Source organism: Acinonyx jubatus, chromosome E4 (genome assembly GCF_027475565.1).
Source record: "Acinonyx jubatus isolate Ajub_Pintada_27869175 chromosome E4, VMU_Ajub_asm_v1.0, whole genome shotgun sequence".
Lineage (NCBI taxonomy): Eukaryota > Metazoa > Chordata > Mammalia > Carnivora > Felidae > Acinonyx > Acinonyx jubatus.
Genome location: NC_069395.1, coordinates 31,619,249 through 31,632,966, shown reverse-complemented (window position 1 = coordinate 31,632,966; position 13,718 = coordinate 31,619,249). Strand labels below are relative to the sequence as shown.

Genomic DNA, 13,718 nt, shown 5'->3' with positions numbered 1-13,718 from the left:
AGAGTGTTATTTTTTATTATTTCTCAACCACGGAATACATGACTTAGTATGTGTGATGAAACAGGAAGTATACTTAAAGTACTACTGCAGTAAATCAAAGTTGTATCAAGGAAAAGCATTCGTGCAGTTATTGGAAGAGCAAGCTGAGTAGCTGCTATTTTCATGGAACATCAGTTTTGCTTGAAAGAATGACTGAAAGACAAACTTTGGTTATTCAAGCGTGGGTGTTTTGTAGACATTTTCTTGAAAATTAAGTGCCATTCATTTAAAGGAAAACAACTGACGTTATTTGTTACTAACGATAAGTATCAAACTTTCAAACTGATTGGAATTTTGGGGAAGTTATGTTCATCACTATGACCTTGACATCTTCCTGGTATTTAAAGGAGATTAGTTGTGTCATTAATGAATGAATTTTTTTTTTGATTCGTATAATGAAAATGGTCAACATTTCGATGATCTGAGTAACCCAGTAAAGTAAAATCTTCCAGATGACCAATGCATGGTATTACAAAATCAACCATGAGTAAAAGGTCTTTTCAAAGAGCAAGAGAGACCACTGGATTTTTTTTTTAATTTTTTTTTTCAACGTTTATTTATTTTTGGGACAGAGAGAGACAGAGCATGAACGGGGGAGGGGCAGAGAGAGAGGGAGACACAGAATCGGAAACAGGCTCCAGGCTCCGAGCCATCAGCCCAGAGCCCGACGCGGGGCTCGAACTCACGGACCGCGAGATCGTGACCTGGCTGAAGTCGGACGCTTAACCGACTGCGCCACCCAGGCGCCCCAATTTAAGTTCACTGGATTTTAACAGAGTATAGAAGTATATTGATTTGAGAGTCCACATTGCAGTTAACCTGTAAGAATTTGCCACCTGTTGGGGTGCCTGGGTGGGTCAGCTGGTTAAGCGTCCCACTTTTGATTTTAGCTCAGGTCATGATCTCATGGTTTGTGGGTTTGAGCCCTGCATCTGGCTCTGCACTAACAGTGGGGAGCCTGCTTGGGCTCCCCATACACACTCACTCTCTTTCAAAATAAAAATAATAAAATACTTAAAAAAAAGAATTTGCCACCTGTCAAGTTTGGTGTATTATCAAAGGAGAATATCCACAGTGATATCCACATTGGATATTAAAATGTTCCTCTATTTTCCAACTATACATTTGTGGAAGACCAGATTTTTAAAAATATGCTTCTGCCAAAACAACATATTTGAACAGATTGAAGCTGCTGCTCTGCAGACATTAAAGAAACTTGCAAAATGTAAGACAGTGCCTCTCTTCTAATTATTTACTCATGTATTATTAAATTTTTTTTTTTAGTGTTTACTTTTGAGAGAAAGAGGGAGAGAGAGAGAAAGTGGGAGACACAGAATCTAGTAGGCTCCGGGCTCTGAGCTATCAGCACAGAGCCTGATGCGGGGCTGGAACCCACAAACTATGAGATCATAACCTGAACTGATGTTGGACGCTTAACTGACTGAGCGACCTAGGTACCCCTCTTCTAGTTTTTTAAAATGTATCTATTTTTCATAAAAATATGTTATATAGAAACGTGTAACAGTTATTGCTGTTATTTGTAAATGGATTAGTATGTGTTTTAAGCATTTTTCAGTTTTAACTTTGATAATGGGAAATATTGATAGTCATGACCAACGTGAACCAAAGGTCTTTGGGATCCTCATATATAGAGGTCTAGAGACCCAGAAGCTTGAGAATTTGGGGGCTGGACCAACTGAGTAGATGGTGAAGCATATCTTGGGAGATGGGAGATGGAATCCTCTATTCAGCGTGGGAGATTGGATATTGGTGTTTGTAGCTCAGAGCTCAGAACATACACCTATGGTAGAGATACAAATTTCAGAGTAATCATATAGAGATGGTATCCAAAGTCACGGTACTGGGTAGGATAACTTCAGCAGAGACAGTAGATTTTAAAAAAAGAATTATTATTATTATTTTTGAGAGAGATCGAACAGGGGAGAGGAGCAGAGGGAGAGAGAGAGTCTTATTAATCAGGCTCTGTGCCCATTGTGGAGCCCGACACAGGACTCAGTCCTACAACTCTGGGATCATGACCTGAGCCAAAATCAAGAGTGGGGACTCTCAACTGACTGAGCCAGGTGCCCCTCCCCCTCCAAAAGAAGATTTAAATATTAGAGCACTTCAACATAAATGTTAGGAACTTAGAAAGAATAGCTGTAGTGTAGGAGAAAAGTCAGAAGAATATGGGACCACAGAACATTTTACGAAAGTGAGATAGTCAATTTTGTTGAAAGCTGGGCAAGGTCAAGAAAGAGGATGTGGCAAGCAGCCTTATCATTTCTTGACTGTTGCAGTAGCTTCTTAACTGGTGTTGCTTATGGTTGGGAACCCCTCTACTCAGTCACATGGCAAGAAAGACTGTCTTTCAAAAATAGTGAAATTCTTTCTCTTGGCCGCTTGAAACTCAACATTAGCTCTCTGATACCAACTGGATAGAGTAAATACCCTAACAGTTTTTTCATGAACTGACACCTGTGTTGTTAATGTAACCTGCTACTAACTCTCCACCACCTATCTCCTACTACCTGTCAACTTTACTTTGAAGCTACTTTGTAAGATGTTGTGTTCTGCTTTTGGGTATTTCGATATCTTTTTTTCCTTTTCCCAGAATTCCTCTCTTCCTTGGTCATCTAAACCTTGTTAACTTTTCCTCTTCATTATTTAAAACCCGATTTAGATAGCACCTTCTTTGGGCAGCTTTTTTTGATTGAAGATTGGTGGCCAAATTTGTTGAATTTGATAATGATTATTCTCATCATTGACTTTAGATTTATTAAACTGTAACAGTAATTATTTGATGTTTTTATGACAGACATACATGTATTCATTAATTAAATATTCAGCACCTGTTTTGTGCTGAGCATTGACTTGAGCACTGGGGATACAACTGTGGCTGACAAATATATAGGTCCCTGCAACATGGAATTTATAATCTAGAAGGTTGAATATATATTTAACATATTTTATTTTATTTTATTTTATTTTATTTTATTTTATTTTATTTTATTTTATTTTATTTTAAATTTTATTTTAATTTTATTTTTTAATATATGAAATTTATTGTCAAATTGGTTTCCATACAACACCCAGCACTCATCCCAAAAGATGCCCTCTTCAATACCCATCATCTACCCTCCCCTCCCTCCCACCCCCCATCAACCCTCAGTTTGTTCTCAGTTTTTAAGAGTCTCTTATGCTTTGGCTCTCTCCCACTCTAGCCTCTTTTTTTTTTTCCTTCCCTCCCCCATGGGTTTCTGTTAAGTTTCTCAGGATCCACATAAGAGTGAAAACATATGGTTTCTGTCTTTCTCTGTATGGCTTATTTCACTTAGCATCACACTCTCCAGTTCCATCCATGTTGCTACAAAGGGCCATATTTCATTCTTTCTCATTGCCACGTAGTACTCCATTGTGTATAGAAACCACAATTTCTTTATCCATTCATCAGTTGATGGACATTTAGGCTCTTTCCACAATTTGGCTATTGTTGAGAGTGCTGCTGTAAACACTGGGGTACAAGTGCCCCTATGCATCAGTACTCCTGTATCCCTTGGGTAAATTCCTAGCAGTGCTACTGCTGGGTCATAGGGTAGGTCTATTTTTAATTTTTTGAGGAACCTCCACACTGTTTTCCAGAGTGGCTGCACCAGTTTGCATTCCCACCAACAGTGCAAGAGGGTTCCCGTTTCTCCACATTCTTTCCAGCATCTATAGTCTCCTGATTTGTTCATTTTGGCCACTCTGACTGGCGTGAGGTGATATCTGAGTGTGGTTTTGATTTGTATTTCCTTGATGAGGAGCGATGTTGAGCATCTTTTCATGTGCCTGTTGGCCATCCTGATGTCTTCTTTAGAGAAGTGTCTATTCATGTTTTCTTCCCATTTCTTCACTGGATTATTTGTTTTTCAGGTGTGGAGTTTGGTGAGCTCTTTATAGATTTTGGATACTAGCCCTTTGTCCGATATGTCATTTGCAAATATCTTTTCCCATTCCGTTGGTTGCCTTTTAGTTTTGTTGGTTGTTTCCTTTGCTGTGCAGAAGCTTTTTATCTTCATGAGGTCCAGTAGTTCATTTTTGCTTTTAATTCCCTTGCTTTTGGGGATGTGTCAAGTAAGAAATTGCTGCGGCTGAGGTCAGAAAGGTCTTTTCCTGCTTTCTCTAGGGTTTTGATGGTTTCCTGTCTCACATTCAGGTCCTTTATCCATTTTGAATTTGTTTTTGTGAATGGTGTAAGAAAGTGGTCTAGTTTCAATCTTCTGCATGGTGCTGTCCAGTTCTCCCAGCACCATTTGTTAAAGAGACGGTCTTTTTTCCATTGGATGTTCTTTCCTGCTTTGTCAAAGATTAGTTGGCCATTCTTTTGTGGGTCTAGTTCTGGGGTTTCTATTCTATTCCATTGGTCTATGTGTCTGTTTTTGTGCCAATGCCATGCTGTCTTGATGATTACAGCTTTGTAGTAGAGGCTAAAGTCTGGGATTGTGATGCCTCCTGCTTTCGTCTTCTTCAAAATTACTTTGGCTATTTGGGGCCTTTTGTGGTTCCATATGAATTTTAGGATTGCTTGTTCTAGCTTCGAGAAGAATGCTGGTGCAATTTTGATTGGGATTGCATTGAATGTGTAGATAGCTTTGGGTAGTATTGACATTTTAAGAATATTTATTCTTCTAATCCATGAGCACGGAATGTTTTTCCATTTCTTTATATCTTCATTCTCCTTCATTAAGCTTTCTATTGTTTTCAGCATACAGATCTTGTACATCTTTGGTTAGATTTATTCCTAGGTATTTTATGGTTCTTGGTGCAGTTGTGAATGGGATCAGTTTCTTTATTTGCCTTTCTGTTGCTTCTTTATTAGTGTATAAGAATGCAACTGATTTCTGTACATTGATTTTGTATCCTGCAACTCGCTGAATTCATGTATCAGTTCTAGCAGACTTTTCGGTGGAGTCTATCGGATTTTCCATGTATAATATCATGTCATCTGCAAAAAGTGAGAGCTTGACTTCATCTTTGCCAGTTTTGATGCCTTTGATTTCCTTTTGTTGTCTGATTGCTGATGCTAGCACTTCAACACTATGTTAAACAACAGCGGTGAGAGTGGATATCCCTTTAACATATTTTATATATTAAAATATATTTTTATTTTATTTATGAAGAGATTAGTGGAAATAGATAAAATATAAGTATTTTTGGCCTTTGAAGATATGATAATGTGGGGGCGCCTGGGTGGCGCAGTCGGTTAAGCGTCCGACTTCAGCCAGGTCACGATCTCGCGGTCCGTGAGTTCGAGCCCTGCGTCAGGCTCTGGGCTGATGGCTCGGAGCCTGGAGCCTGTTTCCGATTCTGTGTCTCCCTCTCTCTCTGCCCCTCCCCCGTTCATGCTCTGTCTCTCTCTGTCCCAAAAATAAATAAAAAACGTTGAAAAAAAAATTAAAAAATAAAAAAAAAAGAAAATATGATAATGTGTGAAACCAATCTATAAATATTCTTATTCTGTAATAGCATTAAGAATCTAGTGACACATGGAACTATGTTAGATTTTATGCAAAGAAAATTTTGTTGCTCTTTATTCATTGTACTTATTAAGCTTACATGAAATATGAGAATTTCATACAGATGTTAATTTTCCAAGCAGAGGCTTTTTGACCTCTGTCAAGGGATATTGTAGAAGTGATTTTCCTGTTATGCAGATTGTTAGGTTAAATCACTTATATGATTTCTTTGAGTTTTATGTTGTTTTTTTAAAATTTCATTTTCCTTTAGCTTCTTTTCTTCGTAATTTTATTTATTTAGACATTGTCACTCATTAGTAGGTATGAGGAAACCCATTTTATTATAATCTAGTACAAACTTCTCAAGTGTGTTCTTAGCATTAGTCAAGCTGTGTGGGATATTAGAAAATGTTACACAAAACATTTTTTGACTAAGTTAAACAGAATGAAGTTTTAAATGAATTTAAGTTTTTTATTAACTACAGGCCTGTTTGGATCCTTTAGTATGTCAGTATTTATTATGACTCTCTAAGAGTGATTTATATAATGAGTAGTATTTCACAGAGGTCTTTGACCTGGAAACCCTTTTTGTCATGGAGTGTTTTGTGAAACTATCTGTGGGATACTATGTGAAATGCTGATTTTAATGATTTGGATTTCACTGTAAAAGATACTCTAATTCATTACTAGGGTTCTCTTTCTTCTTCAGTCTCCTCCCCTCCTTGGATCCAACACTAAATCAAAACCAATCCAAAAATAGATAAATATGATTATATACCATGACTGAGATTCATCCCAGAAGTTAATACTGGCTTAACATTCAGAAATGAGTCACCATATTTCAACATTTTAATGAACTATTATTTCTATATATATATATTTCTTTGCATGTATATATGAACAATATATATATTATATATATATATATATAATATATATATATATATACACCATCAAAGATAGAGAGAAAGCATTTAACATCTATATAAAATGTTTAAGTTTATTTATTTTGAGAGAGAGAGAGACAGCATGAGTGGGGGAGAGTCAGAAAGAGGGGGAGAGAGGGAATCCCAAGCAGGCTCTTCACTGTCAGCACAGAGCTTGATGTGGGGCTTGAACTCACAAAATCATGAGATCATGACCTGAGCCGAAACCAAGAGTCAGACACTTAACTTCCTGAGCCACCCAGGTATCCCTATACAAAATCTTCTGGCAAAGTAAGAATAGAAGGACACTGTCTCAACCTGATAAATTAAGACATCTAAGAAAAATATACATCTCACATTAATGGCGAAATGTTTTGCAAGGGAACATATTTTTCTAAGATATGCCACTTTGGCCTATTGATTATTTTAAGCTGGTTATTTTTAAGATACTGCAAATACATGAGAAGCTCCAAAAACCAAGTAGAAGTTACTCCTTTGCATAGATATTTGTGTGTGTGTGTGTGTTTGTTTGTTTGTTTGTTTATTTATTTATATAAATTTCCATTTGTAAGGGTGTCTCACTTGCTGTACCAGGAAGGAGGGTTGACCCAGTTTCTAGAAACTTACTAATAGAGAAGGTAATGAGTTAATTCTGTATAACAATCTTACCTTGTCTACTGTGCTTTTCCTGGTTACCTCTCATAACTGACTCCCAACATCTTTTGTCTTTGCCTAAAGACAGTATTTAAGTTGATGGCTTCGACCATTTCAGGGAGTTGCTTGGTTTTCCTGAGTTGCTCCTATGTATATAGAAGGTATACATGTTACTAATTTTTTCTCCTGTTATTCTGTCTCATTTCAATTTGATTCTTAGAAAAGCTAGAAGAACCTTGAATGGTTAAGGCAAGTTTTTCCTTCTCAACACTTTTCTCATGATAGGAACAAGAAAAGGATGTCTACTCTTTACTTAGGTTCATCATACTAGACGTTTTAGCCATTGCAATAAGGCAAGAATAACCAAAAATCTACTTGAACTAATAAGTGAGTTCAGTAAGTTGGCAGTGTGTGTGTGTGTGTGTGTGTGTGTGTGTGTGTGTGTGTGTATCTATGCTTTCATTTGATAAATGGCAAGGATGACAGAGTTGTAGTGTAAAGGGGTGTGGGGTGAAGGATAATCATTTCAGTATATGATTTGGAATCAATTGGATATCCATATGGAAAAAAACTAAATATTATCTTTACATTATGTGATATAAAAATTTAATTACAGGTCGATTATGTATCTAAACATGAAAGATAAAACAATAAAGCTTACATTAGAAACTAATGTATGAAAACCTGGAGTAGAGAAATAATTCTTAAATAGTATACAAAGGTATTAATTATAAAGGAAAAGATGACATTGAAAAGGTTTTAGAAAAGACAAATTATAGAATGGAATGAAACATTTGCAATACAAATGACCCATGTCATTTTTTTAATTGTTTTTTAAAGAGTATAATGAAGTGAGGATGTGTTTTAGTTTCTCTGTTAATCCCACTTCAATGGATCCTAGTTTTTTAACATATAAGTTATATTTTCATATAAAATAACACAAGGAACCTAGAAATAGTTGACAGTGTGTAGAATCAGTGTTGTTGGATGGGCCAACAGCCGTGTCTCACTTATAGTTCAATAGTTGAGCCTTGTGCAGTAGGTGACATAGAATTAGTCTTATGTTTACGGAGTTAATGGATGAATGTTTAATAATTATAAGCAAAGTATGCGTAAAAGAGTAAACAACCTCATGAGGACTAGCCTTTTAAGTTTAAACCTAAAATTACAGTAAGAATTGTAGTTGGACATACAGAACAAAAACACTAACATTTTAGAATATGAAGATGAGGTGCATTTTAGAATGTATAACATTTACCACATTTATGGAAGCCTATTATGGTAATTATCTTTGCATATTGGCAAGGGTAAGGGGAAGTCTGTTTGGTCTATATGCTATAATGGAGAAGAGAAAATTTCATCTCACAATATAGAATTTTCTAAGCACATAATACTACTTTGGAGAAATGGACTTAGTTGGGACAGTAAATCTACCACTTGTGTTAGCTAAACAGAGCTTGAATTTGGCAAATGGCAGGTATAAGAGTATGGGGTATGTTCTTGGATACTTTCTGAAACGTTAGGTAAGTCTAATATTTGAATGCAAGCATCAGGAATATGATAAGCAAAATGAGTTGGTAATGATTGCATTATTTAAATTTCAACTTTATATTTTTGCAGAGTTCTAAAGTTCTTATTGCTTCAGACAATGGATGAGCAATCACAAGGAATGCAAGGGCCACCTGTTCCCCAGTTCCAGCCACAGGTAATTTGTTCTAATGAAGGCTGGTGTGTGTGTGTGTGTGTGTGTGTGTGTGTGTGTGTGTGTACAGAATTACAGTTCCTTTAGGAAATAAAACAGCCCCAAAAATGCTAATTATGAATTTACAAGTTTAGTCAGAATTGTTTATATTTTAAATAGTGTTTTAGAATACTTAGTTCTAATGCACCAACATGTAAAAAAACAAACAAACAAACAAACAAAAAACCCAGCTTTAGATTTTAACTTTAATTGAAGGACCGGTAGGCTTTGTGAGTTAATATTATTAAGCTTAGAGAGAAAAGAACACAAGTGAGGCTGTGCCCAGCTAGTGGGGGTGCCCGTATGTGTGGTGCCTGTCTTTGCTTTGGTGGCTGATCCTGCATTATCCACAGCTGCCTTCCATTATTGCTCCTTTTCTCATGTTCTCTGATTAGTGGTGCGTTTCTCCTTTTAGGTGGTTGCTTGTGTTTTCGTAACATAAAATGAAGTGAAAGAATGTTTCATACAAAGCTTGCCATTAAGCCCAATATGTAATGATATGCTTGAAAGAATACACCCCTCTTTGTAGGGCCCAAATCTCACTTTTGCTGTCATTCATAAAAGCTACATTTCTCAGTTTTGTGTTCGAGGCATTCTAGATTCTAGAGTCTAGTCTCAAATTTACTCTGCTAATCTTATCTTAGTTTTGCTTAGATAGTGATTCTGAAATTGTTGGAAGAATTGATGAATATTCTTTCAAATTTCTGTAGTCATATAGGTTGGTGGGACTTGGGTTAAACAGTTACTTGATGACAGTCCTTCCTCAGAGCCTTTCTTATTCTGCTGTGCACTTTAAATTTCCCAGAGGAGGACATGGGTGTAAGTGTTTTTCACACTTATTTAACTATGGGACTTTTTTATTATATATTTTTAAGTGCATCTATTGACTTCTCCCAGAATCGGTGACTGTGAAACACAGTTTCTGTGAAGAACAGTTCAGAAAATTTTGCCAGCACTGCCTTTTCTGCCTCTGTGATTTTGTTCCCTTTGCACCCTCATTTTTCTCACCAATTTTTCAAATCATGCCTGTTTTTTAAGTACCATCTAAAATGCCATTTCTATCATGAAGCTTTTTCTGATTGTAGTATCTTCTCTTGAAAACCTGATGATACATTCTTTGTATGTCTTCTGGTATTTCTGACACCGTTGTATTGTTTTATGTGGACATTTTCTTATCTCTCTGGGGCTACACTCTTGGAGGAAGAGGACTACGCCTTACTTACTTTGGATATGCTGTGGTATTGTACTTCTTCATATGGAGCAGGGCCTCAATAAGAAGATGTCTTTGAAGCCAATCAGGGACTCCTTCAGATGAAGATGTTTAAATCAGCCCTTTACCTAACAGAAGTTTACATTGCTTTTCTTTGTTACACTTACCTGAATTCTCGGTATTCAAAAAAGAGACCCTTTACCTTAGAGTCAGGCCGCTATTTTTATTTCTTTATTTTTAAGTTTTTATGTAAATTCCAACTAGTTAATATACAGTGTCCAGTATTTTAATTTCAAGATGGTTGTTTTTTAAGATCTGTCTGTATTTTCTGCTATGGTGATAAATTATCAAGCTTGTAATTAGCATCTTCTAACTATCAGGTATACACATGTTAGCGCCGATTTTACACACATAGGCGAACACTATTATTTCATAGTCTTGTTGTTTCTAGTGGAGATGATAAAAGGAGCCCCTCTAAAAATTAGGCAGTTCTTGTTACGATTCTGAAATCCACAGTTTGGAACAGCCCTAAGTTTCAAAGGGGGAGAAAAAAAGCACTTTCATTTTTGCCTCCCACTGGCTCACCGACCGGAAAAGGTCGGAGTGGCAGTAGGAGGCAAAAATGAAAGTAATTATTTTCCTCTGAGACACGAAGCTGCCACACAGCATAAATTTCAAGATTATATATGTGGTTCTGCATCTCTTTTCACACTGTTCCTTTCGCTTATGCCTCCTGCTGCTGCTCCTGTGAGGGTGGACCTCTCTCCCTGTTGGAAACAGGCAAGTGTCATCCCAGGTTCTAGCTGCCTGTGGCAAGTGGGGGAAGGGAGAAGGATTCCTCCCCTCCCCCCCTTCAGACCGATGGTGTGAGATCATGAAAGACAGATTACCTGACAAGAGCTTATAGGTGTTATTGCTTATTAAATCTTTGAAAAATGTTCCCACTCTTGGTATCATTATTTTAAAGCGCTGGGAAAGGACAGTGTCTGCTAGGGGTTGACGACCTTCTTTTGTTTTGTTCCACACCATTGGCCTGAATAAGGGGGGTGATATGGCAACATATGGTTAGCCAAGTGACTTCTTTCACTTTTGTAATGCTAATATCAGTCGGGATGTAAACAGAAATCTGGGGAAGTCAGCTTTCTAAGTGTCAAATACCAATTATGCCCTGTTATAATGATGAGTGATGTATATTCCTGGCATATCTTTCCTTTCCTTTTTCTGAGATGAATACTCTAACCCCACAATATGAATATATGGTCTCATTTTTAGTATAGGAGTTTTTGTTGTTGTTGAAGTTTTAGATTGTGAGATTTATTATCCTTTAAAATGTGCTTTTGCACTACTATGATTCTCTTGAACTTATAGAAAAATTTTTTCTGTCAGCTTTCATTTTTTCCCTTCCCTTCATTTCCTTCCTTCTTTTCTTCTTTGATTCCTTCCACTAAAGCCTAGAAGATACTGCAAGGATATTTTAACTAGATTCTAATTTATATATTCTCATTGCTTTAGAACTGTTGTTTGTGGAACAATGGATTTAGCTTAATTAAAAAAAATACTGTGTATAAGATGGTGACAGATAAATGGTAAAATGTTTATTTTCTACTATGAGACTAATTTTAAACAATGGAAGTTTACAACTAACATTTTGTGAGTGTTTTGATTTCTCGTCATTATTTGAAGAGGGCTATGGTACATTCACATTCTTATCATAAATTTAAATACAAAACAATTATAATCAGTATAATACTAACGATTTCTGGTAGTGATTAGAAGGAGAATTAATTTTTTTAATTTATTTATTTTGAGATATAGAGAGAGTGCACTTGCACATGCACGCTAGTGGAGGAGGGGCAGAGAGGGAGAGCATCGCAAGCAGGCTCCCCACTGTCAGCATGGCCCCCAACATGGGGCTCAAACTCATGAACTGTGAGATCATGACCTGAGCCGAAACCAAAAGTTGGATGCTTAACTGACTGAGCCACTCAGGCACCCCAGAAGGAAGATTAATTTTAATTGTAATAATCTTCAGGGCTTAGATTATAATTATTATTTGTAAATTTGTAGATATCTAGTGTTAACACTTTCGCTACTTGTGAAAGAGGGAAAGTATCCCACATCTGCAGGTAGAAAAATAGACTGTCCTTATTTAGCTTGGAAGGTATGAGAATCTTGCCTTGCTGTTTTCCAATCCAAGCAGAAAGGTAGACTGACCATTCCTTTAAGCTTCATTGCAGCCGAATCCAGAGTCCACTTGTGCTTTTGCATCTCTGTGAAAGGAGTGTGAAGAGGTGAGGTTTGCCTTGTAGCATGTCAGGCTAGTAACCCAGGTGTGTTGTGGGCCAGAGCGAAGCAGCCCCCAGTGAACTCTATTGCGTGGATAGGATTTTTGGACATGATAACTGTATTACCTTCCCTTCTCTCTCTCTCTCTCTCTCTCTCTCTTTTTATAATTTTTTTTAAGTTCATTTATTTTGAGAGAGAGAGTATGAATAGAGTAGGGGTAGAGAGAGAGGGAGAGAGAATTCCAAGCAGTCTCTGCACAGAGCCTGCACAGAGCCCCACGTGGGTCCTGAACTCATAAACTGTGAGATCACAACCTAAGCTGAGCTCAAGAGTCAGATGCTTAACTGACTGAGCCACCCAGGCGCCCCTCTTCTCTTCTCTTTAACTTATTTTTACAGAATTACTTTCTTTATGAAATAAGGGTCATCATTTAGCTTGCTTCTTTTGATAAATCGATTTTGCCAAGGTACTTTTCATATAGCATTGAGCAGAGCTTTTATTTTGGGGAGTCTTTATACAAGTTTAGATGTAATGGTCTTCTTTTAACAAGTTTAGTTCATTGAATAACTTTATTAATAAAGGGTACAGGAGAATGAGCAGCTGCTGTTTTGAGGAAAGAAGACTCTTGCTATACATAGTTTAAGTTCATGAGCATGAACCTCAAGTAACTCTTAATTCTATATCAGCAGCCATATCCTTTTAATGCCTTTGCTTCCCAGTCTCCTCAGTGACTACTTCCTAGTTTTTCTTCCGCAGCCCCCAACACTTTTCCCTCTATCCTCAGTCTCAGCTAATGCCCTTGCTTCCTACTTCACTTAAAAAAAAAAAAAAAAAAAAAACAGAAACAATCAGAAGAGAACGCTCACAGACCCCTACCATGGATATCCTCCTCCCAGAATTTGTACTCCTGTGATCTGCCTTTTCCTTTTCAGATGCAGGAGCCACACTGTTCTCAAAGGCCAGTGCTTCCATGAGCACCAGATCCCATCTCCATCCCCTCCTTATTTCAGCTTCCTCTACTGAGTCCTTTCTATTACATACTAAGGTGCTGTTATTCTTTCCATCAAACAACAAACCAAACCAAACAAACTCAAAAAACAGCATTTGAAGTCCTCCCTCTCTCCAGCTGTTGACCTATTTCTCTGCTGCCTTTTATTGCAAAATTCCTAGAAAGATTTATTTGTAGTTTTGTCTCTCCTTTCACTCTCTGAAGTGTACTCCAATTAAGCTTTCTCCCTGACCATGCCACCCTACACTGCCCTTGCCAGGATCGCACTTCCCATGTTGCTCGGTCCAGCTGTGGGTTCTTCGGCTTCGTCTTCCTCACTTACCAGCTGCATTTGGTAGAGTTGGCCATACTTTCT

The 13,718-nt window shown here is 37.2% G+C and overlaps 1 protein-coding gene across 1 annotated transcript in view; it reads left to right on the top strand.

The window, feature by feature from the left end:
• Positions 1-13,718, top strand: part of NEK7 (NIMA related kinase 7) — a 159,838-nt gene that overhangs the window by 53,540 nt on the left and 92,580 nt on the right. Inside the window, exon 2 of the mRNA XM_053209466.1 lies at positions 8,738-8,822. Within this exon, the coding sequence (XP_053065441.1) occupies positions 8,766-8,822 (57 nt within the window). The 5' untranslated portion in view covers positions 8,738-8,765. The remainder of the gene's footprint in view (positions 1-8,737; positions 8,823-13,718) is intronic.